Genomic DNA, 27,347 nt, shown 5'->3' with positions numbered 1-27,347 from the left:
TCACATCAACTAAAAAACTAGGATGGCTATAATCCAAGAGAGACTAACAATAAGTGTTTGCAAGGATGTAGACAAATAGGAACCCTCACACATTGCTAGTGGGGACGTAAAATGGTACAGCCACTTTGGAAAACAGTTTGGCAGTTCCTCCAAATGTTAAATATAGAGTGACCATATGACTCAGCAATTCCACTCCCACGTACGCACCCAAAAGAAATGAAAAGATACACCTATACAGAAACTTGCACGCAAACATTCATAACAGCATTATTCATAATAACAAAAAAGTGCGAATAACCAAAATGTCCATCAACTGATGAATCAATAAAAAAAAAAAAAAATGGTATATTCATACAATGGAATATTATTTAGCCATAAAAAGGAATGAAGTACTGATAGATGCTACAACCTAGATGAACCTTGAAAATAGTATGCTAAGTGAAAGAAGCCAAACATAAAAGATCATATACTTTATGATTCCATTTATACAAAATGTCCAGAACAGACAAGTCTACAGAGACAGAAAGTAGATTAGTGGTTGCCTAGGGACTGGGGCTAAGAGGGACACAGAAAGTGGCTGCCAAGGGATATGGGTTTTTTGAACAGGGTGATAAAAATGATCTAAAATTGATTGTGGTGATGGTTGCACAACCCCTTGAGTATACAAAAAAACACTGAATTGTACAATTTAAATTAATTAAATCTCAATAAAGCTATTTTTTAAAAAAGAAAAGAATAATTCAAGCAATTTGTATAATAGTTCCCACTTGGAGACAGGAAGGGGATGAGATCTGGGTGGGTGCACAGACTTCAGAGGTACTGGTAATGCTCTGTCAAGCTAGGTGGTGAATACATTGGAATTTATTATTTCTCTTTAAACTGTATACATATGTTTTATACCTCTTGTACATATGTTTCACAGTAAAGATTTTAAAAATAAAAGAAAAAAGGTGTACATGAACAGTTTAAATAAAATTATTTCATGATATATAAAAGTATAAAAGCAGTATTTCTAGTAACATTTTAAATATTACTTATACATCTTTAAATACAAAGTTTAAAGATACATGTGTTAATAAAATAGTACATTAAATATTGCCAAGTGTTCCTTTTATTATTTCATCCACATCCCTAAAATTTCATACTTCCAAGTTGAGGGAAGGGAGCGGAATCTCCTCTACGGGAAAATGGAGAATTGCCCTTTTTTAGGGTCATTTTATATTTAAACATATACAATACTTCATCAAGTAAGATGCTAAATAGACTAAGTTTTATTGCCAAGCAATCATCTCAAGTTCTTTGGACAGAGACACACGTTAATCTCCCCAACAAAGCCTGACACCATTCTGACTCAAATATTTAATTTGGGCTCCTGTCCTATTTGACTGCTAAATTAAAATTTGAGGAATTATAGGACGTCAGAGAACCAAAGACTGCCAGAATCACAGTCATTTTTTCAAACAGCAGGGGAAAAAAATCACTGGAACCGAAAGGAACAGTTAAATAAACTCTCATGTAGTCCTGACTCCTGGCAAGTGCGTTCCCTCCACTGAGAACATTTTAGGTTAATTTTTGGACCCTTCTATTTTTATTTATAATTAGGTCTAATGACCCTAAGAAAGCAATATATTTATAAATATGAATATGCCACCTTAGTCCAAGTGAAAAATGCTTAAAGTATTCAAGTACCACTTTAAATTGGTATTGTGAAACTCTGAAAGGGCTACTTGGTGCCACTGGACCTAGAATACTTTTAAAATAATCAAACAAAAAGGTCTGCCAGAGGGAAAAAGCACTGCTTAATGGCATGAGCAATGAGAATCTACCAATGAACATGCTAAATCTATATGTTTAGAACCAAGAGAATGTCCTAGGTCCCATAAAACCAAAACTCGTTTTCTTGGCTGTAATCTTTGCAGAAGCAGGCCTTTCTTCCACAGAGCTGCTGGGTGGATTAGAATCGCCAATCTTTAACTTAGTAGCCGTAAAAAACCAAACCCGTTACCGTCGAGTCGATTCCTACTCACAGGGACTCTATAGGACAGAGTAGAACTGCCCCATACAGTTTCCAAGGAACGCCTGGTGGGTTCGAAATGCCAACCTTTAGATTAGCAGCCAGGTTAGCAGCTGTAGCTCTTAACCACTACACCACCAGGGTTTCCAGGTCCCATAAAGCTGACCTAATCTGAATATGCGTGGAATTCAACCAAAAGTTTTAACTACCTTACTATAAAAAAAAACACCAAAACCACTATTCATTTTCCCTCAATTTCACCCCCTTGATATTTACACAACACATTTCTATAGCCATTTTGAATCCTTGGAAAAGACATGGGGTGGGGAAGGAGAGAAAAGGATACATAAGTTACTTAAACTATCTCTGGCTGACCTCCAAAACAACAAATCAGAGCGATATATTCTAGGAAACCAACTACTTTACGATTTCTAAGAACACTTTGCTTATGTGTGTAAGATTTATCAAATGCTAACTGCTAAATCAAAAATCCATATTCCAAGGGATCCTGAGAGTTTGGTACCCTCATATGCCTTCAGATACCCTGCTAACTCAGAACAGAAGCCACTCCCGAAATCCACCCTTCAGCAAAAGATTAGACAGGACTACAAAACAAACAATAACACAGGTAAAGAACATGCTTCTTAGTTCAATCAAATATACAAGACCAAATGGGCAATGCCTGCCAAAAGCAAAGACTAGAAGACAGGAAGGGACAGGAAAACTAGATGAATGGGCGTGGCGAATCCAAGGTGTAAAGGAAAAGGGGAAGAGTGCTGACACAGTGCTGTGATTCCAACCAACGTCACAAAACAATTTGCGTATAAATTTTTGAGTGAGAAACTAATTTGTAACTGTAAACTTTCACCTAGAACATGATAAAATGTAAAAAGAAAAAGTCTGGTACCCTGAGAAACTCTAGGCTTAGAGCAGCTAAACAATTTGTTCCAAATCACACTGCAAATCAATATAGTTCACTGAACTCCTACTCATATTCTATATATTCCAACTCCATAGTTCAGTCTATGTTTAATCTCTGGGACTCACAACTAAAAAAATTATCTAAAAGAATGTCAAAAATCCCAAACAATCGAGGCGGGACCAAGATGGCTGACTAGGTAGAAGCTACCTTGGATCCCTCTTGCACTAAAAGACTCGGAAAAACAAGTGTATCAATCACATACATGACAATCTACGAACCCTGACCATCAAATACAGATCTAAAGAGTTGACCTGAGTGACAAGTGAGCAAAAAGCTGCATCCTGAAGCAGCAACTGCTTCTGGAACTGACGACCCGCGCCACAGCCTTGAGCCCTCGCGGTTCCCGGGTGCTGAGCGGTGGGGCTGATTGCGGCTTGCTGAGGTGGGGCAGCCTCGGCACACAGCCCTAACCCCTAGGCCCCTGGGGTAACCTCCGTAGAGACTCAGCCAGCGCAAGCAGGCTGCACACTGACGGGGCTAACGAGAGAACGAGCAACCACGGGGAAGCAGCAGCTGTTTTTGGAGCCTGGAGCCAGTGTCCCAGTCAGAAAAACTTGGCGCCGGGCTTTGGGCTCAGTGCAGGGAAGCTGAGCACGGCATCCTGAGAGGCGCAAACACGGACGCAGCCCTAGCCCCCAGAAGTGACCTCGGTGGAAGCCCAGCCAGTGCACGCAGGCAGCGCAGCAACGCGGCTGACAAGAGAAGTCGTCACCGGGAGGCAGCGACTGGTTTTGGAGCCTAGAGTGTGGCGTCCCAGCCGGGGAACCTTGGTGCTGGGCTTTGGATTGGGAGTGGAGGAACTGACCACAGCTTCTGAGACAGCACAAGCACAGGATTCTGGCATGACCCACGGGGACAATCTCGACCCAGCCAACCCACACAGGCTGACAGCCCCTAAGGAATCTCAGATAAAACAGTCATCACCAAGCAAGATAAGTAATGTTGTCTATATTCCTGGGTGCCACTCTCTCCTATCTATCTGATCCCTCCCCTCCCCTTCCCAGGAGGCTTCATTAACATTGGAATTTCCTGGGCCAGAGAGTGAAGTGCTCTGCAGTTTTTTGTTTGTTTTGTCTTTTACTAACCCATTCTCCTGCCCTGAGAGAAGCAGCTACAAAAAAACCAGGGACCAAAAATCCTTCCATGACTTTCTGAAATTGGAATAAAAATACAGAACCAGCTCCAGCCAAGCATATGAGAGCCACAGTCGTGGGCTTTCATCCCTACAGGCAACAAACTGGCTATTATAAGGCAAAGGCAATTCTGATAGCGATCTGACTGTAATTCGTTTATCCAATTACTGGAAAGACAAGTTTCCCTGGTGTAATATCTCTACCTATTAAACAGAGCCCTCACTGACCCACAATGGGGAACTGAGGGCTGAAGCTCCACCCAAACCACCTAGCCTCCTGCCATAGGGGTCTGAGGATAGTGACACCTCCCAATCTGTAGAAGTACATGCATTGGGTGCCTAAGGTACAGCTGCAGAGTCCACCCACCAAAGTGCTTTAGGAATACGGACACACCTACCTCACTGGCACTTGGGGGAAGCCTGTCAACATCCTGCCCCCACAGAGTGTGACCCCCTCCTGCTACTAGAATCTGGTGTACACAACTATCACCACTACTTCTCTAAGTGAATAGGTGACAGTCTACACCACACACCTGGTGACTGAAAATCAGATTCTACTCAAGAATAGTGAATAGACTCTTAGGCTTATATATCTGGTAACAGCCCAAACCAGCTGCTAATAGAACATAAGTGATTCAAAGGCTACAACAATCAAGACAGCACAATCTAGTAGCCCATCTACGTATATTGAAAGAAAACAAAACAAGATAAGACTCAGTGAGCAAATACAAAATAAATTATTACAATATCTTATAGATCGTTTGGAGACAGCAGTTGATATCAAACCACATAAAGACGCAGACCATGATTGTTGTACAACTCCCAAAACTAAAGAATCAAAATCTTTCCGAAATGAAGATACAATCCTGGAATGGTCAGATGCAGAATATAAAAAGCTAATTTACAGAATGCTTTAAGACATCAGGGATGACCTCAAAAATGAAATAAGGCAATCTACAGAAAAAGCCAAGGAACACACTGATAAAGTGGTTGAGGAAATAAAAAAGATTATTCAAGAACATAGTGGAAAAATTAATAAGCTGCAAGAATCCACAGACAGCATTCAGAAATCCAAAAGATTAACAGTAAAATTACAGAATTAGACAACTCAGTAGGAAGTCACAGGAGCAGACCAAGCAATTGGAATGCAGAGTGGGGGAGGTGGAGCATAAGGCAATTGACACCAATATAGTTCAAGAAAAATCAGATAAAAGAATTAAAAAAAATGAAGAAACCCTAAGACTCATGTGGGACTCTATCAAGAAGAATAACTTGCGTGTGATTGGAGTTTGAGAACAGGGAGGGATAACAGAAAATACAGAGAGAATAGTTGAAGATCTGTTGGCAGAAAACTTCCCTGACATCATGAAAGACGAAAGGATATCTATCCAAGATGCTCATCGAACCCCATATAAGATTGATCCAAAAAGAAAATCACCAAGACATATTATCATCAAACTTGCCAAAACCAAAGATAAAGAGAAAATTTTAAAAGCAGCCAGGGATAAAAGAAAGGTCTCCTACAAAGGACAATCAATAAGAATAAGTTCAGACGACTCAGCACAAACCATGTAGTCAAGAAGGCAATGGGATGACATATATAGAGCACTGAAGGAGAAAAACTGCCAGCCAAGGATCATATATCCAGCAAAATTCTCTCTCAAATATGAAGGTGAAATTAAAATATTTACAGAAAAACATAAGCTTAGAGAATTTGCAAAACCCAAACCAAAGCTACAAGAAATACTAAAGGAAATTGTTTGGTCAGAAAATCAATAATATCAGATATTAACACAACACAAGGTCACAGAACAGAACATCCTAATATCAAATAGGGAAATCACAAAAACAAATTAAGATTAATTTTAAAAAGAAAAAAAAAGCTCAAAACAGGGAATCATTGAAGTCATTATGTAAAAGATCACAATAATCAAAAAGAGGGACTAAATACAGAAGGCATAGAACTGTGATATGCATAGGAAAACAACGTGATATACGACAATAAAAGTTAGGTTTTTACTTACAAAAATAGGGGTAAATATTAAGGTAACCACAAAGAGGTCTAACAATTCCATAACTCAAAATAAACACCAAGAAAAACATAATGACTCAGCAAACATAAATTCAACTACTATGAAAATGAGGAACACACAATTTACAAAGAAAAACGTCTCAGCACAAAAAAGTAAGTGGAAAAATGAAATTGTCAACAACACACACAAAAAGGCATCAAAATAACAGCACTAAACACATACTTATCTAAAATAACGCTGAATGTAAAGGGACTAAATGCACCAATAAAGAGACAGAGAGTCTCAGACTGGATAAAAAAACACGATCCGTCTACATGCTGCCTACAAGAGACACATCTTAGACTTAGAGACACAAACAAACTAAAACTCATAGGATGGAAAAAACTATATCAAGCAAACAACAAATCAAAAAACAGCAGGACTAGCAATATTAATTTCTGACAAAACAGACTTTAAAGTTAAATCCACCACAAAGGATAAAGAAGGACACTACATAATGATTAAAGGGACCATTGACCAGGAAGATATGACCATATTAAATATTTATGCACCCAATGACAGGGCTGCAAGATACATAAAACAAACTTTAAAAGAACTGAAAAGTGAGATAGACACCTCCACAATTATAGTAGGAGACTTCAACGCACCAGTTTCGGAGAAGGATAGAACTTCCAGTAAGAAGCTCAGTAGAGACACGGAACACCTAATTGCTACAACAATCAACCAACTTGACCTCATGGACTTATACAGAACACTCCACCCAACAGCTCCAAAGTATACTTTTTTTTCTAGTGCACATGGAACATTCTCTAGAATAGGTGACATATTAGGTCATAAAACAAACCTATGCAGAATCCAAAACATCGAAACATTACAATGCATCTTCTCAGATCACAAGGCCATAAAAGTGGAAATCAATAACAGAAAAAGCAGGGAAAAGAAATCAAATACTTGGAAACCGAACAATACCCTGCTCAAAAAAGACTGGGTTATAGAAGACATTAAGGAGGGAATAAAGAAATTCATAGAATGCAACGAAAATGAAAACACCTCCTATCAAAACCTCGGGGACAACATGGAGGAACCTGGAAGGCATTATGCTGAGCGAAATCAGTTAGAGGCAAAAGGACAAATATTGTATAAGACCACTATCATAAGATCTTGAGAAATAGTATAAACTGAGAAGAACACATACTTTTGTGGTTACGAGGGGGGAGGTAGGGAGGGAGGGAGAGGGTTTTTTACTGATTAATTAGCAGATAAGAACTGCTTTAGGTGAAGGGAAGGACAACACTCAATACATGGAAGGTCAGCTCAACTGGACTGGACTGGACCAAAAGCAAAGAAGTTTCCGGGATAAACTGAATACTTCAAAGGTCAGCGGAGCAAGGGCGGGGGTTTGGGAACCATGGTTTAAGGGGACTTCTAAGTCAATTGGCAAAATAATTCTATTATGAAAACATTCTGCATCCCACTTTGAAATGTGGCGTCTGGGGTCTTAAAAGCTAACAAGTGGCCATCTAAGATGCATCAATTGGTCTTATCCCACCTGGAGCAAAGGAGAATGAAGAACACCAAGGTCACACGACAACTAAGAGCCCAAGAGACAGAGAGGGCCACATGAACCAGAGACCTACATTATCCTGAGACCAGAAGAACTAGTTGGTGGCCAGCCACAATCGATGACTGCCCTGACAGGGAGCACAATAGAGAACCCCTGAGGGAGCAGGAGATCAGTGGGATGCAGACCCCATATTCTCATAAACAGACCATACTTAATGGTCTGGATGTGACTAGAGGAATCCCGGCGATCATGGTCCCCAAACCTTCTGTTGGCACAGGACGGGAACCATCCCCGAAGACAATTCATCAGACGTGAAAGGGACTGGACAGTGGGTGGGAGAGAGATGCTGATGAAGAGTGAGCTAATTATATCAGGTGGACACTTGAGACTGTGTTGGCATCTCCTGTCTGGAGGGGGGATGGGAGGATAGAGAGAGTTGGAGGCTGCCAAAGTTTTCACGAAAGGAGAGACTGGAAGGGCTGACTCATTAGGGGGAGAGCAAGTGGGAGTAAGGAGTAAGATGTATATTAACTTATATGTGACAGACTGACTTGATTCATAAACGTTCACTTGAAGCTCAATAAAAGTTAATAAAAAAAAAAACAAACCTCGGGGACACAGCAAAAGCAGTGCTCAGATGTCAATTTACATCGATAAATGCACACATACAAAAGGAAGAAAGAGAGCCAAAATCAGAGAACTGTCCCTACAACTTGAACAAATAGAAAGCAAGCAACAAAAGAATCCGTCAGGCACCAGAAGAAAACAAATAATAAAAATTAGAGCTGAACTAAATGAATTACAGAACAGAAAAACAATAGAAGAATTAACAAAGCCGAAAGCTGGTTCTCTGAAAAAATTAACAAAATTGATAAACCATTGGCCAGACTGACTAAAGAAATACAGGAAACAAATAATCTGAATAAGAAACGAGATGGGCCATATCACAACAGACCCAACTGAAATTAAAAGAATCATATCAGATTATTATGAAAAATTGTACTCTAACAAATTTGCAAACCTAGAAGAAATGCATGAATTCCTAGAAAAACACTACCTACCTAAACTAACAAAATCAGAAGTAGAACAACTAAATAGACCCATAACAAAAAAAGAGATTGAAAAGGTAATCAAAAAACTCCCAACAAAAAAAAGCCCTGGCCAGGCCAGCCTCACTGGAGAGTACTAGCAAACCTTCAGAGAAGAGTTAACACAACTACTACTAAAGGTATTTCAAAGCATAGAAAATACTGGAAACTCATTCTATGAAGCCACCATATCCCTGATACCAAAACCAGGTAAAGACATCACAAAAAAAGAAAATTACCTATATCTCTCATGAACATAGACACAAAAAATCCTCAACAAAATTCTAGCCAATAGAATTTACCAACACATCAAAAAAAAAATAATCCACCATGATCAAGTGGGATTTATACCAGGTATGCAAGGTTGGTTTAATATTAGAAAAACTATTAATGCAATCCACCAAATAAAACAAAAGACAAAAACCACATGATCTTATCAATTGATGCAGAAAAGGCATTTGACAAAGTCCAACACCCATTTGTGATAAAAACTCTCAGCAAAATAGGAATTGAAGGAAAATTCCTCAACATAGTAAAGGGCATCTATACAAAGCCAACAGCCAACATCACTCTAAATGGAGAGAGCCTGAAAGCACTTCCCTTGAGAACGGGAACCAGACAAGGATGCCCTTTATCACTGCTCTTATTCAACATTGTGCTAGAGGTCCTAGCCAGAGCAATTAGGCTAGACAAAGAAATAAAGGCCATCTGGATTGGCAAAGAGGAAGTAAAATTATCTCTATTTGCAGATGACACGATCTTATACACAGAAAACCCTAAGGAATCCTCCAGAAAACTACTAATAGTAGAGTTTGGCAGTCTCAAATTATAAGATAAACATACAAAAATCACTTGGATTCCTCTACATCAACAAAAAGAACATTGAAGAGGAAATCACCAAATCAATACCATTCATAGTAGCCCCCAAGAAGATAAAATACTGAGGAATAAATCTTACCAAAGATGTAAAAGACCTATACAAAGAAAACTACAAAGTACTAGTGCAAGAAACGAAAAGGGACCTATATAAGTGGAAAAACATACCTTGCTCATGGATAGGAAGACTTAACATAGTAAAAATGTCTATTTTACCAAAAGCAATCTATACATACATTGCACTTCCAATCCAAATTCCAATGACATTTTTTAATGTGATGGAGAAACAAATCACCAACTTCATGTGGAAGGGAAAGAAGCCTCGGATAAGTAAAGCGTTACTGAAAAAGAAGAAGAAGGTGGGAGGCCTCACTCTACCTGATTTTAGAACCTATTATACAGCCACAGTAGTCAAAAGAGCCTGGTACTGGTACAACAACAGGCACATAGACCAATGGAACAGAATTGAGAACCCAGATATAAATCCATCCATACATGAGCAGCTGATATTTGACAAAGGCCCAGTGTCAGTTAATTGGGGAAAAGATAGTCTTTTTAACAAATGGTGCTGGCATAACTGGATATCTATTTGCAAAAAAATGAAACAGGACCCATACCTCACACCATGCACAAAAACTAATTCCAAGTGGATCAAAGACCTAAACATAAAGACTAAAACGATAAAGATCATGGAAGAAAAAATAGGGACAACGTTAGGAGCCCTAATACAAGGCATAAACAGAATACAAAACATTACTAAAAATGACGAAGAGAAAGCAGATAACTGGGAGCTCCTAAAAATCAAACACCTATGCTCATCTAAAGACTTCAACAAAAGAGTAAAAAGACCACCTACAGATTGGGAAAGAATTTTCAGCTATGACATCTCCAACCAGCGCCTCATCTCTAAAATCTATATGGCTCTGTTAAAACTCAACCACAAAAAGACAAACAACCCAATCAAGAAGTGGGCAAAGGATACGAACATGCACTTCACTAAAGAAGATATTCAGGCAGCTAACAGACACAGGAGAAAGTGCTGTTGATCATTAGCCATTAGAGAAATGCAAATTAAAACTACGATGAGATTCCATCTCACTCCAACAAGGCTGGCATTAATCCAAAAAACACAAAATAATAAATGTTGGAGAGGCTGCGGAGAGATTGGAACTCTTATACACTGCTGATGGGAATGTAAAATGGTACAAACACTTTGGAAATCTATCTGGCGTTTTCTTAAAAAGTTAGAAATAGAACTACCATACAACCCAGAAATCCCACTCCTCGGAATATACCCTAGAGAAATAACAGCCTTCACACGAACAGATATACACCCATGTTTATTGCAGCACTGTTTACAATAGCAAAAAGCTGGAAGCAACCAAGGTGTCCACCTATGGATGAATGGTTAAATAAATCATGGTATATTCACACAATGGAATACTATGCATCGATAAAGTACAGTGACGAATCTGTGAAGTATTTCATAACATGGAGGAACCTGGAAGGCATTATGCTGAGTGAAATCAGTCAGATGCAAAAGGACAAATATTGTATAAGACCACTATTATAAGATCTTGAGAAATAGTATAAACTGAGAAGAACACATTCTTTTGTGGTTATAAGAGGGGGCAGGGAGGGAGGGTGGGCGAGGGTTATTTACTGATTAGTTAGTAGATAACTAGGTGAAGGGAAGGACAATACTTAATACAGGGAAGGTCAGCTCAACTGGACTGGAGCAAAAGCAAAGAAGTTTCCAGGATAAACTGAATGCTTCGAAGGTCAGTGGAGCAAGGGCGGGGGTTTGGGGACTACGGCTTAAGGGGACCTCTAAGTCAATTGGCAAATCAAATTCTATTATGAAAGCATTCTGCATTCCACTTTCAAGTGTGGCATCTGGGGTCTTAAATGCTAACAAGCGGCCATCTAAGATGCATCAATTGGTCTCAATCCACCTGGATAAAAGGAGAATGAAGAACACCAAGGTCACAAGATAACTATGAGCCCAAGAGATAGAAATGGCCACATGAACTAGAGACTTACATCATTCTGAGACCAGAAGAACTAGATGGTGCCCAGCCACAACTGATGACTGCCCTGACAGGGAATACAACAGAAAACCCCTGAGGGAGCAGGAGAACAGTGGGATGCAGACCCTAAATTCTCATAAAGAGACCAGACTTGATGGTCTGACTGAGACTAGAGGAATCCCAGCAGTCATGGTCCCCAAACCTTCTGTTGCCCCAGGACAGGAACCATTCCCGAAGACAACTCATCAGACATGGAAGGGACTGGACAATGGGTTGGAGAGAGATGCTGATGAAGAGTGAGCCACTTGTATCAGGTGGACACTTGAGACTGTGTTGGTGTCTCCTGTCTGGAGGGGAGATGGGAGGGTAGAGAGGGTTAGAAACTGGCAAAACGGTCGCGAAAGGAGAGAGTGGAGTGAGGGAGCGGGCTGACTCATTGGGGGAGAGTAAATGGGAGTATGTAGTAAGGTGTATATAGGCTTATGTGTGACAGACAGACTTGATTTGTAAACTTTCACTTAAAGCACAATAAAAATTATGTAAAAAAAAAAATCCCAAACAATCTACTGTCTGATAGTCCAAGGTCACTCTATATTAAATACATACGAAAACAGGTGGTATAAAGTAGTGATTAAGCCCACAGCCTGGAACAACTACCCGTCATCAAATCCTGGCCCTGGCATGTGGTAATTATTTGTCCTTGAGCAAAATATTGAACTTTTCTAGGCCTCAGTTTCCTTATTTATAAAATAAGAATAGTAATAGTACCTAAATTATACAGTTGATGTGTGCTGTTGGCACAATAATGGCCTCCCAAACATATCCACGTCCTAAGCACTACAGATTGGGAACATGTTATACACAAATTATATGGTCAAGGAGGAGTTAAGGATCCAGACGGAATTAAGACTGCCAATCAGCTGACCTTGCAATGGGAAGATAATCCTGGTGGGTTCAATGTAATCAAAAGGGTGTAAGAAAGAAGCAGCAGAATCAGGGTCTGAGTGATACTATGTGAAAAAGACTTAATCAGCCACTGCTGGCTTTAAAGAAAGGAAGGGGCTATACGGGAAGGAATGCAGGCAGCCTCCAGAAGCTGAAAAAGGCAAGAAAACTGATTGTCTCCAAAAAGTCACACAGTTCTGACAACACCTTGATGTTAAGTCCAGTGAGACTATTTCAGACTTCTGACCTCCACAACTGCAGGATGATAAATCTGTATTGTTTTAAACCACTAAACTTACAGTGATTTGTTACAGGAGAAACAGGAAACTAATACAATGTGAGAATGAGATTTTATTTATGTGAAACATTTATAATGATGCTTTTCATATAGCACCTGTTGCTGTTGAGTCGATTCCCACTCATATCAACCCTACAGGACAGAAGAGAACTGCCCCATAGGGTTTCCAAAGCACGCCTGGTGTATTCGAACTGCCAACCTTTTGGTTAGCAGCCGTAGTTCTTAACCAACCGAAAAAGAACAGGAGTGGCAATATTAATTTCTGACAAAGAAGACTTGAAAGTTAAATCCACCACAAAGGATAAGGAAGGACACTGTATAATGACTCAAGGGACAATATACCAGGAGGATATAACCATATTAAATATTTATGCACCCAATGACAGGGCTGCAAGATACATAAAACAAACTCTAATGGCATTGAAAAGCGAGATAGACAGCTCCACAATTATAGTAGGAGACTTCAGCACACCACTTTCAGTGAAGGACAGAACATCCAGAAAGAAGCTCAGTAAAGACAAGGAAGATCTAAATGCCACCATCAACCAACTTGACTTCATAGACATATACAGAACACTCCACCTAACAGCAGCCACGTATACTTTTCTAGTGCACGTGGAACATTCTCCAGAATAGAGCATAGGGTATGTCATAAAGCAAGCCTTAGCAGAATCCAAAACATTGAAATATCACAAAGCATCTTCTCTGAACATGAGGCCATAAAAGTAGAAATCAACAGCAGAAAACACAGGGAAAAGAAATCAAACACTTGGAAACTGAACAATACCCTGTTCGAAAACAACTGGGTCATAGAAGCATTAAGGGTGGAATAAAGAAATTTATAGAATCCAGTTAAGAATGAAAACACTTCCTATCAGAACTTTTGGGACACAGCGAAAGCAGTGCTCGGAGATCAATTTATATTAATACATACACACATACAAAAAGAAGAAAGGGCCAAAATCAAAGAATTATCCCTACAACTTGAACAAATAGAAAGAGGGCAACAAAAGAAACCCTCAGGCACCAGAAGAAAGCAAACAGTAAAAGTTAGAGCAGAATTAAATGAAATAGAGAACAGAAAAACAATTGAAAGAGTTAACAAGACCAAAAGCTGGTTTTCAAAAAATGAACAGAACTGATAAACCACTGGCCAAACTGACAAAAGGAAAACAGAAGAGGTAGCAAATAACCCAAATAAGAAATAAGATGGGTGATATTACAACAGACTCAACTGAAATTAGAAGAATTATATCAGATTAGTACAAAAAACTGTACTCTAACAAATTTGAGAACCTAAAAGCAATGGATGAATTCCTTCAAACATACTACCTACCTACCTACACTAACACAAACAGAGGTAGAATAACTAAATAACCCATAACAAAAGAAGAGACTGGAAAGGTAATTAGAAAACTCCCAACAAAAAAAAGCCCTGGCCCAGAGGGCTTCACTACAGAGTTCTACCAAACTTTTGGAGAAGAGTTAACACCACTGCTACAAAAGGTATTTTAGAGCATAGGAAAGGACGGAATACCCGCAAACTCATTCTATGAAGCCAGCATATCCCTGATACCAAAACCAGGTAAAGACACCATGAAAAAAGAAAATCACAGACCTATATCCCTCATGAACTTAGATGCAAAAACCCTCAACAAAATTCCAGCTGATAGAATTCAACAACATATCAAAAAATAATTCGCCATGATCAAGTGGAATTCACACCAGGTACCTTCGGTGGGTTCAACATTAGAAAAACAATTAATGTAATCCATCATATAAATAAAACAAAAGACAAGAACCACATGATCTCATCAATTGATGCAGAAAAGGCATTTGACAAAGTTCAACACCCATTCCTGATAAAAACTCTCAGCAAAATAGGAACTGAAGGAAAATTCCTCAACACAATAAAGGGCATTTATACAAAGCCAACAACCAACATCATCCTAAATGGAGACAGTCTGAAAGCATTCCCCTTGAGAATGGGAACCAGACAAGGATGCCCTTTATCACCGCTCTTATTCAACATTATGCTGGAGGTACTAGCCAGAGCAATTAGGCTAGATAAAGAAATAAAGGGCATCCACATTGGTAAGGAAGAAGTAAAAGTATCTCTATTTGCAGGTGACATGATCTTATACACAGAAAACCCTAAAGAATCCTCAAGAAAACTACTGAAACTAATAGAAGAGTTCAGCAGAGTATCAGCATACAAGATAAACATACAAAAATCTGTTGGATTCCTCCACACCAACAAAAAGAACATTGAAGAGGAAATCACCAAATCAATACCATTTACAGAGCCCCCAAGAAGATAAAATACTTAGGAATAAAAGACCTATACAAAGAAAACTACAAGACACTACTGCAAGAAACCAAAAGAGACCTACATAAGTGGAAAAACATACCTTGCTCATGGACAGGAAGACTTAACATTGTAAAAATGTCTATTTTACCAAAAGCCATCTATAGATACAATGCAATTCCGATCCAAATTCCAACGACATTTTTTAATGAGATGGAGAAACAAATCACCGATTTCATATGGAAGGGAAAGAGGCCCTGGATAAGTAAAGCATTACTGAAAAAGAACAAAGTGGGAGGCCTCACTCTACCTGATTTTGAACTTATTACACCGCCACAGTAGTCAAAACAGCTTGGTACTGGTACAACAGCAGATACATAGACCAATGGAATAGAATTGAGAATCCAGACAGAAATCCATCCACATATGAACAGCTGATATTTGACAAAGCCCCAAAGTCAGTTAAAAAGGGAAAAGACAGTCTCTTTAACAAATGGTGCTGGCATAACTGGATATCCATCTGCAAAAAAATGAAACAAGACCCATACCTCACACCATGCACTAAAACTAACTCAAAATGGATCAAAGACCTAAATATAAAATCTAAAACAATAAAGATCATGGAAGAAAAAATAGGGACAGCATTAGGAGCCCTGATGCATGCCATAGGCAGTATACGAAGCATTACTATCAAAGCAGAAGAGAAAATAGATAACGGGGAGCTCCTAAAAATCAAACACCTATGTTCATCCAAAGATTTTACCAAAAGAGTAAAAAGATTACCTACAGACTGGGAAAAAGTTTTTAGCTATGACATTTCTGATGAGCATCTGATTTCTAAAATCTACATCACACTGCAAAAACTCAACTACAGAAAGACAAATAATCCAATTAAAAAATGGGCAAAGGATATGAACAGGCATTTCACTAAAGAAGACATCCAGGTAGCTAACAGATACATGAGGAAATGCTCACGATCATTAAGCATTAGAGAAATGCAAATCAAAACTACAATGAGGTTCCTTCTCAGCCCAACAAGGCTGGCATTAATCCAAAACACACAAAATAATAAATGTTGGAGAGGTTGTAGAGAGATGGGAACACTTACACACTGCTGGTGGGAATGTAAAATGGTACAACCACTTTGAAAACCGATTTGACACTTCCTTAAAAACCTAGAAATAGAACTACCATAGCACCATAGGATCCAGCAATCCCACTCCTTGGAATATATCCAGAGAAATAAGAGCCTTTACACGAACAGACATATGCACACCCATGTTCACTGCAGCACTGTTTACAAGAGCAAACAGATGGAAGCAACCAAGGTGACCATCAATGGATGAATGGAGAAATAAATTATGGTATATTCAGACAATGGAGTACTACGCATTGATAAAGAACAATGATGAATCCAATCCATGAAACATTTCATAACATGGAGGAATCTGGAAGGCATTATGCTGAGTGAAATTAGTCAGTTGCAAAAGGACAAGAATTGTATGAGACCACTATAATAAGAGCTCGAAAAACAGTTTAAACAGAGAAGTAAATATTCTTCAATGGTCATGAGATCTGGGAAGAAGAAAGGGAGAGTGGTTTTCACTGATTAGGCAGTAGATAAGAACTATTTTAGGTGAAGGGAAAGACAACACACAATACAGGACTGGTCAGCACAACTGGACTCAGCCAAAAGCAAAGAACTTTCCTGAATAAACTGAAAGCTTCGAAGGCCAGCGCAGCAGGGGCAGGGGTTTGGGGACCATGGCTTCAGGGGACATCTAAGTCAACTGGCAAATTAAAATCTATTAAAAAGATATTCTGCATCCCACTTAGGAGAGGGGCGTCTGGGGTCTTAAATGCTAGCAAGTGGCCATCTAAGAAACATCAATTGGTCTCAACCCACCTGGATCAAAGGAGAATAAAGAACACCAAAGATGCAAGGTAATTATGAGCCCAAGACACAGAAAGGGGCACATAAACCAGAGACTACATCAGCCTGAGACCAGAAGAACGACATGGTGCCTGGCTACAACCGATGACTGCCCAGACAGAGAACCCCTGAGGGAGCAGGAGAACAGTGAGATGCAGACCCCAAATTCTCGTAAAAAGACCAGACTTAACAGTCTGACTGAGACTAGAAGGACCTCGGAGATTATGGTCCCCAGACCTTCTGTTAGCCTAAGACCGGAACCATTCCCAAAGCCAACTCTTCGGACAGGGACTAGACTGGACTGTGGGATAGAAAATGATACTGGTAAAGAGTTCACTTTTTGGATCAAGTAGACACATGAGACTATGTGCGCAGCTCCTGTCTGGAGAAGAGATGAGAGGGCAGAGGTGGCCAGGAGCTGGCCGAATGGACACGAAAATAGTGAACAGAGAAAAGCAGTGTGCTGTCTCATTAGAGGGAGAGCAACTAGGAGTATATAACAAGGTGTGTGTAAGTTTTTATATGAGAGCCTGACTTGGTTTGTAAACTTTCACTTAAAGCACAATAAAAATTTTTTTAAAAGCCTACTAAACAGCGACAGAAACACACTAAATAAACTATTCCTTTCACATAAATTTAACAGTAAGGGGAAAAGATGTCTCCCAGACTGGCTTTCCCTGAAATTCCAAGTAAGATTAATATGCAGTATTTTTTTTAAGCCATTCATTCATTAATCCATTTAATAAATATACACTGAGGTACTATTTGCTAAGCAGTATTCACACTTTCCACCTATCATACTTGAATCCAAGTGATTCACCAATTTGAAGTCAATTCAAGGCTCTTCAAAATACAATTCTATTAATTATCATGTCCTACATGAAGGTAGGAAATAAAAGTCACAGAAAAGTAGCCAAATACTCAAAAACATCACATTTTAGACAGCAATGTGTTACTTTAAGCTTGCAAAGTTTCTGTTTTCTATGTATTTGATTTTAAGTACGACAGGTAAGAACAACTAATTAACTATTTGGAAAAAAAAATTAATTCAGCAGTCATGTCACAGGATACATCAAAATACAAAATACACTCTGATCACTTTAAGAGTTAACCAAACGGAAGTATAAATACAACAAATCATGCCACTGCATGAGTACAATTTGTGGGTCAGTCATTAAAATAAGGGCTTTAAAAGTAAGCAACACAAGGGGAAAAGCAAATATCAGAAATCAAAGTGTGGGCAGGGGCAATTTCAGGACCTACATCTATGAAATATAATGTTGGAACAGCAAAGAAATAGACTAAACACCAACATAAATTAGCAGCAGGCCAGGCATTAATTATAATCCAAAGGAAAAAAAGCTAGGTGCCAGTTTTGAAAAATGTCAGTAAATATTTACTGTAATTTACATAAGGAAACCAAAGAAAATTAATACACATGAGGAACGTGCTTCTTTGTTCAAACAAATATACGAGACCAAATGGGCATCTCCTGCCCAAAGTCAGGATTAGAAAGCAGGAACGGACAGGAACTGGACAAATAGACACAGGGAACCCAGAGACAAAAAGGGGGAGCATGGTGTCACATCGTGGCAACTGTAACCAATGTCACAAAACAATGTGTGTATAAACTTTTGAATGAGAAATATACTTGAGCTGTAAACTTCCACCTAAAGCACAATTTAAAAAAAAAAAAGAGAAACCAAAGAGAAGGATCGGATCCTCAGTTCAGACATTAATTCAAGGTGTTAGGTCCTGGGATCCAGAGATAACGAGATTAAGTAGAATAACACGGGTTAAGTAAGACTGGCTGGGTTTAGGTACAGTGGTTGGTGGCATAGTGGTTAAGCAGTTTGAACCCACCAGCCACTCGCAGGAGAAAGATGTGGCAGTCTGCTTCCGTAAAGACTACGGCCTTGGAAACCCTATAGGGCAGTTCTACAGGGTTGCTATGAGTCAGATCGACTGGAATGCAACTGGTTTGTTTGTTTGTTTGTCTGTGTTTAAATCTGGCTTCTACAATATACTAGCTGTGTGACCTTGATCTAGTTGCTTAACCACTCATCCCTGTTTCCTTATCAGTAAAAATAACAGCTCTGAAGTCAAAGGGCTGTAGCGATGATTAAAGGAGAAGATGCATATAATGCAACCTAGCACAGTGCCTGGGCACATAGGAAGTGAATAAATGTTAGCTCTTACGACTATTTCTGTCTTTCAGGGGCTCATAGTTTATGAGGAGAAACAAACAAGAAACTGAAAGGTTACCACATAGAATTCAACAAATTCTAAGAGATATGCAAAGAATCTCATGGAAATCGTAGAGTAAACCCCTCCTCCCCACTGAAAACACTTAAAGGCAACTCAGCCACAACCAGCGTTAGAGATTACGATGCCCGTTTCTATTCACAGCATGCTTTGATCGTACCTAAGGACTTCCTATATTAAATACACAATTATAAACATGGTTTACATCACAGAGAATCTAAAAGAGATCTACATTTTTGTAACTCCTAAAACAGGTATTAGCATAAGCCTAGCATTTAAACTGATGAGGTGGAAAAAACTCATATATCCTGTTGTGTTTTGGGTGGCAATATTGTGCAAAAATTCACAGAAAAATTAACCAGAAAAAACAAATAGGTTGGAAGTGAGCCTAATATTACTATGAATAATTCTATACAAGGTTAGTGAACCAAACCAAAAACCAAACTCATTGCCATCAAGTCAATTCCAACTCATAGTAACCCTATAGGACAGAGTAGAGCTGCCCCATAGAGTTTCCGAGAAGTGCCTAGTGGATTCAAACCGCCAAACTTTTGGTTAGCAGCCGTAGATCTTAACCACTACATCACCAGGGTTTCCAGCATTTAAACTGATGAGGGAAAAAAAATCCATATATTCTATTGTGTTTTGGGTGGCAATATTGTGCAAAAATTCACAGAAAAATTCACCAGAAAAAATAAATAGGTTAGAAGTGAGCCTAATCTTACTATGAATAATTCAATACAAGGTTAGTGAACAGAACTGTAAAATATCCGATTCCTAAACTCTTCAGCAAAATTAGTGAACCCCTAAAATGTGATAAGACAACATGTGAGGAATTAGAGATAATGGTGTACAAAAGCAGATATTCTTGCCCTCATAGGACTTATAGTCTAAAAGGGAAACACATGTTATTTTATAAAATTACAATATAACAGGGGAATGCAGGCAAAGAAGGGGGAAGGAGGGAAGAGAATATCCTTCTCACCCTTCTATATAGTTCCATACACAAAAATATATATAAATATTACAAAAATAAAATTAATAAAACTGCATTGACAAATTGGTTCAAATACTCAGTGAAGCAGCTAAGTAACAGTGGGTGGTATTATTTGCTTTTAAGCCTTATTGCAGGATAATCAGACGAAAATCGGTAGTTTAAGTAGTCTTGCATTCTCACAATCAGTTTTTTCATATACATATATAGTTTTTGTGTATATATATACACATACATACAAATCTACACAGAGACTTAGTAAAACCTGTCTGGACAACCTCTAGGCTGGAATATAACGTAACAATCTACCACAGAGAGAAATGTCTTGGTGTGTGGGGAAATGTCTTGGTGTATGATATAGCAAGCTATAGGAAAATGAAAAAGGTGACTATTAGTTCTTTGATTATGATCTAAAACACATCTGAAGATCTAACCATACTATAACATGTAAATGAAGCAAGATACATTAAATTTTAAGCTTAAGAACTTTCAATATTTCAAACTTTCAATATTTAAGCAGCAAATTACTGTCTTGAAAAAGTTAATCGAAACTATATTCAAGCACTGAAACTTTCGCACATTCTAAAAAAATACTCTCCCCTCCAATTCACCACATACGTACTCTGAATTATCAGTGAGATGAACAATAAAGCAACCCAATATAGAACATTATCCATTTTAGTAAGAATAATGCTATTTTCTAAAAATTTTAGAAATCAGGCTTCTAAAAACACTGTCAAATTATATCTTGAAAGGGAAATGTATTTGCAATCCTATGGTTTTCCTGAGTGGCACAAACATTCAACCATGTGACTACTAGCCAAAAGGTTGGTAGTTCAAATCTACCCAGAGGCACCTTGGAAAACAGGTCTGGCGACCTGCTTCTGAAAGGTCACAGCCTTGAAAACCCTATGGAGCAGTTCTACTCTGTACACATTGGATTGCCATCAGTCAGAATCGACTTGACAGCAACTAACAACAAAGATTTCCCTCCGCACATCAGGTCACATTTTTCAAACTGTTATCACCCTGCATTACAATTGGGTACATATCTGAATCCCAAATAGGCTCTGGGTAACCTGCGAACAGGAACTGCTTTCTTATTCCCTTCCATATCCCCAAGTACCAGAATTCAGAAGATGTGTAACAAGTGTCTGTTGGACTGAATCAAATCAACATAGTGACAGCATCTTCAATAAAGTACATCAGAGGTTAAATTCCTTTAACATTTCAAAATTATCAAAACTATACTGACATATAAATGTACAAGCATACTTGTAGGATTTGCCATTTAAAGTGCATGTGAATTTACAATTTACAGATAATAAGAAAACTCCATATGACATGTTGCTTAATGTTTTCTTACCTTAAAACAAATGTCTTAAAATTATTTCAATCTCAGTGTTTATGTTGCTAAATATCCTAGAATAAAATGTAGTTTACATAATCTGTTACCATAAATTTGAGAAAGAATAATTGATTCAACTTACCACCATCTAGTGCTTGTTGTTGTTGCTGTTAGGTGCTCTTGGGTCGGCTCCGACACATAGCAACCCTATGCACAACAGAATGAAACGCTGCCCAGTCCTGCACCATCCTTACAATTGCCGTTACGCTTGAGCTCATCGCTGCAGCCACTGTGTCAATTCACCTCATTCAAAGTCTCCCTCTTTTCCGCTGACCCTGTACTTTGCCAAGCATGATGTCCTTCTCCAGGCACTGATCCCTCCTGACAACATGTCCAAAGTATGTAAGACGCAGTCTCGCCATCCTTGCTTCTAATGAGCATTCTGGTTGTACTTCTTCCAAGACAGATTTGTTCGTTCTTTTGGCAGTCCATGGTATACTCAATATTCTTCCCCAACACCACAATTCAAAGGTGTCAATTCTTCTACAGTCCAGCTTTTACATGCATATGATGCTATTGAAAATATCATGGCTTGGGTCAGGTGCACCTTAGTCTTCAAGGTGACATCTTTGCTTTTCAACACTTTAAAAAGGTCCTTTGCAGCAGATTTAGCCAATGCAATGCATTGTTTCATTTCTTGACTGCTGCTTCCATGGGTGTTGATTGTGGATTCAAGTAAAACGAAATCCTTGACAACTTGAATCTTTTCTCCGTTTATCACGATGTTGCTCATTGGTCCAGTTGTGAGGATTTTTGTTTTCTTTATGTTGAGGTACAATCCATACTGAAGGCTGTGGTCTTTGATTTTCATCACTAAGTGCTTCAAGTCCTCTTCACTTTCAGCAAGGCTGTATTATCTGCATAACACAGGTTATTAATGAGTCTTCCTCCAATCCTGATGCCCTGTTCTTCTTCATATAGTCCAGCTTCTCGGATTATTTGCTCAGCATACAGATTGAATAGGTATGGTGAAAAGATACAACCCTGAAATACACCCTTCCTGACTTTAAATCAATCAGTATCCCCTTGTTCTGTCCAAACAACTGCTTCTTGATCTATGTATAGGTTCCTCATGAGCACAATTAAGTGTTCTGGAATTCCCATTCTTCCCAATGTTATCCATAATTTGTTATGATCCACACAGTCAAATGCCTTTAGTCAATAAAACACAGGTAAACATCCTTCTGGTATCCTTTGCTTTCAGCCAGGATCCATCTGACATCAGCAATGATATCCCTGGTTCCATGTCCTCTTCTGAATCCAGCTTGAATTTCTGGCAGTTCCCTAGTGCTTATCCTTATTCTTGCTTCAGCCCACATATCTGCCTACTCATAGACATTTTTAAAAGTCTTTTAGAACATCCTTTGTAAAGAAAACAGTAGTATTCTCTAAAGCCCACCCAAACCCACTCCACTGTAAAAACACCATAAATTAGCAATTTTGGTCATTGGCTATTTTCTCAAACTTTACGGCAATCATAATACCAATGGGCAATTTTAGAATTTTAGTATTATTCCACTTGTTTTATTTCCATAAACCAAAGATTTGTAGATAAATATGTAGGCAAGCTGTTGGTAGACTATATCTTTCTATATTACAACAATTATGCTTAGCAAGTCATACTGTAAGACAATTTAAGGAATTCTACTTATAAGACACCCTCACACCAAATGACAAACTATAGTGCCACATGTACACTCTCCTCAAAGGTTCAGAGAATTGTGTCCAACCACTTTCCAAGTGATGTAATAGACCTCTAGAAATCAAACAGAAAATCCTCCCCTCTATTTAGTTCCTCCAAAGCTGAAAAATGGAACAAATGGCCTAAGTACAATTCTGGAAAGGTTCTGGGGGAAATGAGCAAGTCTTAAGGGGGTCTCTCAAAGAACAGCCGTTCATTCATCTCTGCAAACTCAGACGTGGCATGTCTCCTTTTCCCCACGGCTGGCCCTGCAGAACCGAGAGGAATCAGACCACAAATCCAACTCTCTGGGAGCCTGGGGTAAGGTGGCGCAGAGGGGAAAGTGACATAAACACACACTACGATCCCTGTAAATGAGTTTTGACGGAAGGGAACGAGTGTGTGTGTGTGACCCATGGCGCGGAATATAGCAAGTGTTCATTAACTATTTGTTGAAGGAATGAATAAATGTGAAACACTAAAACAAGCCTGGGAATGCGAGCGCACATTCGCCGCGGTCTCCGTGACGCAGCCGCCCGCCACCACCTGTTCCAGACCCGGCCGGGAGGTCACTCTCCTCTGTCGCCTCAGGCGGCAGCAGCAACTAAAGGTCAGCTCGAGCCCGGGTCCAGGCTGCGGCCTCTCCACCCCAGCACCCGGGCGGCACTCACCGTTGGTGTAGGGAGACCCCGAGATCGAGGCAGCCCCGTTCTGCGACTGGAGACCGGTCGAGGCGCCCCCGGAGGCCGGTGTTCCCGGCTGGGACATGACGACGGCGGTTATCCGGGTTGGAAGGGCCTGGTGGGGGTCGGCCACAGCGGACCCGAGGAGAACTGAAAGATTGCTGAAAGCTGAGGGAGGGGGGCTAACGTTTTACGATTGGAAGCGGGGAGGAGATACGGCAGCGCATCAAGCCCTAGGCATGACGCCGCACTCTCCCCAGCCCACCGGCGGCCTCTGCCTGGCCTGGGAGCTGAGGCTTGGAAGTCGGGACGGTAAGGCCCTGAACCGCAGGCCGGGAGGCCGCAGCCAAGCGGAGAGAAGGATGGAGGCCGCGGCCGGAAGTGCCTGTCAGCAGCCGGCTGCGCAGGCGCAGTCGGGACACGTGGCACTTCCGGCTTCGGTCCGGGCGGCTGCCAGCACAATCTTCTCCTCACTGCGCTGCCCCCAGGCCACCTGACAGCTGAGGTGTCCCGGGCAGACGGACGGTGCCTGGCCTCGCCTGCCACGTCACTCACTCTTGCTGCTGGCCGGAAGCGGCGTGTGTCACCGTTACGGAAATCCCCGCCATCGTAAACGTCATTTCAGGGGCAGGACCAAGGTCGAAGGGCAATCAGGGTTTCAATAGCCGTTTTCGTGGGGTAGGACTGACAGTTCCTCTCCTCGGGTTTTTGTGAAGATTACCTAAAACGACAGACATTATCGCCCTCTCGAGATTTAAACACCTTTAGTAGCCGAACCAGTTAATGTTCATCACAGTATTTCATGTTCACGTTTTGTCATCATATTCTAGGTGTAAATTGTAAGATAATTTTTTTTTAAGGGGTGTCTAATTATCTATGTGGAAACCCTGGTGGCGTAGTGGTGAAGAGCTACAGCTGTTAACCAAAAGGTCGGCAATTCGAATCCACCAGCACTCCTTGGAAACTCTATGGGGCAGTTCTACTCTGTCCTATAGGATCCCTGTGAGTCGGAAGCGACTCGACGGCAACGGGTAATTACGTATGTTAAAAAGTGTAATCATGTCAAGGAGGAGACCTTTGCTTTTTGACCGGAGGATTTAGAGGTAATTTTTAGTTTGAAACTCGGTGATTCATAGCATAGTCACGCTAAAGTTCATTAACAGCACATTGATCAGTCATTTAAATGGCAGTTTTTTTTCCTTCTAGGAGTTTACAGTAAGGTGAAAAATTAAAACTTTGCGGAGCAAGTAGACTTTTTTTTTTTTTGAGATCAGAGACAGAAGCTAGAGCACTTAGAAAACATAGTTCATTAGTGATCTTGATAATCATCTTAGCTACTTTCAGTCTACTTAGGTTTTTCCTGTCCTGAGCTGATGATAAAGCCCTTTTTAAACTACATATTTATATCTTTGATTTAAATGTTATGCCACAGTTTTACAACACTGGGGTGAAGTGCATGTAACCTAATTCATTTAATATCAAATGCCTTCTATAACGTTAAATATATTACACACAAAAAGAGTGTGACCTAAAATATTACGTCAGGCCTGAAAAACAAGCAGTAAGAGTTCAAGTCACTGAATATTTTATCTTAACTCTATTTCTGTTACTTTTTGCCTCAGAACCTTACTAAAAATATATTTGAATTAAGTGGAATTCAACCACTCCTTTGTACAAGATCCAAGTACAAAGGCTTCTTTTGGATAAAGATGATACTTTTGGTCAAACTAGTTTCAGTTTTGAACCTCTATAACAAGATCCCAAATCATATATCCCAAGAACATTTAAAGAAGGTACACAAACACAAGCCTTTCAATGTTTTAAAGATAAAATAGACCTCAGAGGGAAACTGAACCTTCCTGAGGTCAGACAGAAAATCAGGATCACTCTTCAAAGAGGCAGATGTTTATACCTGGTCTCAAAGTTGTATTCATTTACAATGCATCGATAAAGAACAGTGAGGAATCTGTGAAACAGTTCATAATGTGGAGGAACTTGGAAGGCATTATGCTGAATGAAACTAGTTGCAAAAGGACAAATATTGTATAAGACCACTATTATAAGAACTTGAGAAATTGTTTAAACTGAGAAGAAAACATTCTTTCCTGGCTACCAGAGGGGGAAGGGAGGGAGGGTGGGAGAGGGGCACTCACTAATTAGATAGTAGATAAGAACTACTTTTTTTAAGAACTACTTTAGGTGAAGGGAAAGACAGCACACAATACAGGGGAGGTCAACACAATTGGACTAAAGCAAAAGCAAAGAAATTTCCTGAATAAACTGAATGCTTCAAAGGCCAGCGTAGCAGGGGGCAGACGTCTGGGCACCATGGTTTCAGGGGACATCTAAGTCAATTGGCATAACAAAATCTATTAAGAAAACATTCTGCATCCCACTTTGAAAAGTGCCATCTGGGGTCTTAAACACTAGCAAGCAGCCATCTAAGATGCACCAATTGGTCACAACCCACCTGGATCAAAGGAGAATGAAGAACACCAAGGACACAAGGTGATTACAAGCCCAAGAGACAGAAAGGGCCATGTGAACCAGCAACTACATCATCCTGAGACCAGAAGAACTAGATGGTGCCTGGCTACAACCGATGACTGCCCTGACAGGGAACACAACAGAGAACCCCTGAGGGAGCAGGAGAGCAGTGGGATGCAGACCCCCAAATTCTCATAAGACCAGACTTAATGGTCTGACTGAGACTGGAAGGACCCTGGTGGTCACGGCCCCCAGACCTCGTTTCCCCAGGACAGGAACCATTCCTGAAGCCAACTCTTCAGACATGGATTGGCCTGGACAATGGGTTGGAGAGGGATGCTGGTAAGGAGTGAGCTTCTTGGATCAGGTGGACACTTGAGACTATGTTGGCATCTCCTGCCTGGAGGGGAGATGAGAGGGTGGAGGGGGTTAGAAACTGGCGAAATGGACACGAAAAGAGAGAGTGGAGGGAGAAAGCGGGCTGTCTCATTAGGGGAAGAGTAATTGGGAGTGTGTAGCAAGGTGTAGATGGGTTTTTGTGTGAGAGACTGACTTGATTTGTAAACTTTCACTTAAAGCACAATAAAAATTATTTTTTAAAAAATTTGTGTTCATTTAATTTTCTT

General features: G+C 39.9%; 1 protein-coding gene across 2 annotated transcripts in view; it reads right to left on the bottom strand.

Moving 5' to 3' along the window:
- SEC24A (SEC24 homolog A, COPII coat complex component) overlaps window positions 1-24,789 on the bottom strand; it is a 103,359-nt gene extending 78,570 nt beyond the window's left edge. The window contains exon 1 of one of the 2 annotated variants that reach the window (XM_049873674.1): window positions 24,223-24,789. In XM_049873674.1, coding sequence (XP_049729631.1) covers window positions 24,223-24,319 — 97 coding nt within the window. In that variant the 5' untranslated portion in view covers window positions 24,320-24,789. The remainder of the gene's footprint in view (window positions 1-24,222) is intronic. The other variant, XM_049873673.1, reaches the window with a different exon arrangement.
- Between the last annotated feature and the right edge of the window lie 2,558 nt (window positions 24,790-27,347).

The sequence above is a fragment of the Elephas maximus genome, chromosome 2 (genome assembly GCF_024166365.1).
Source record: "Elephas maximus indicus isolate mEleMax1 chromosome 2, mEleMax1 primary haplotype, whole genome shotgun sequence".
Lineage (NCBI taxonomy): Eukaryota > Metazoa > Chordata > Mammalia > Proboscidea > Elephantidae > Elephas > Elephas maximus.
This window is presented reverse-complemented; position numbering and strand designations above follow the sequence as displayed.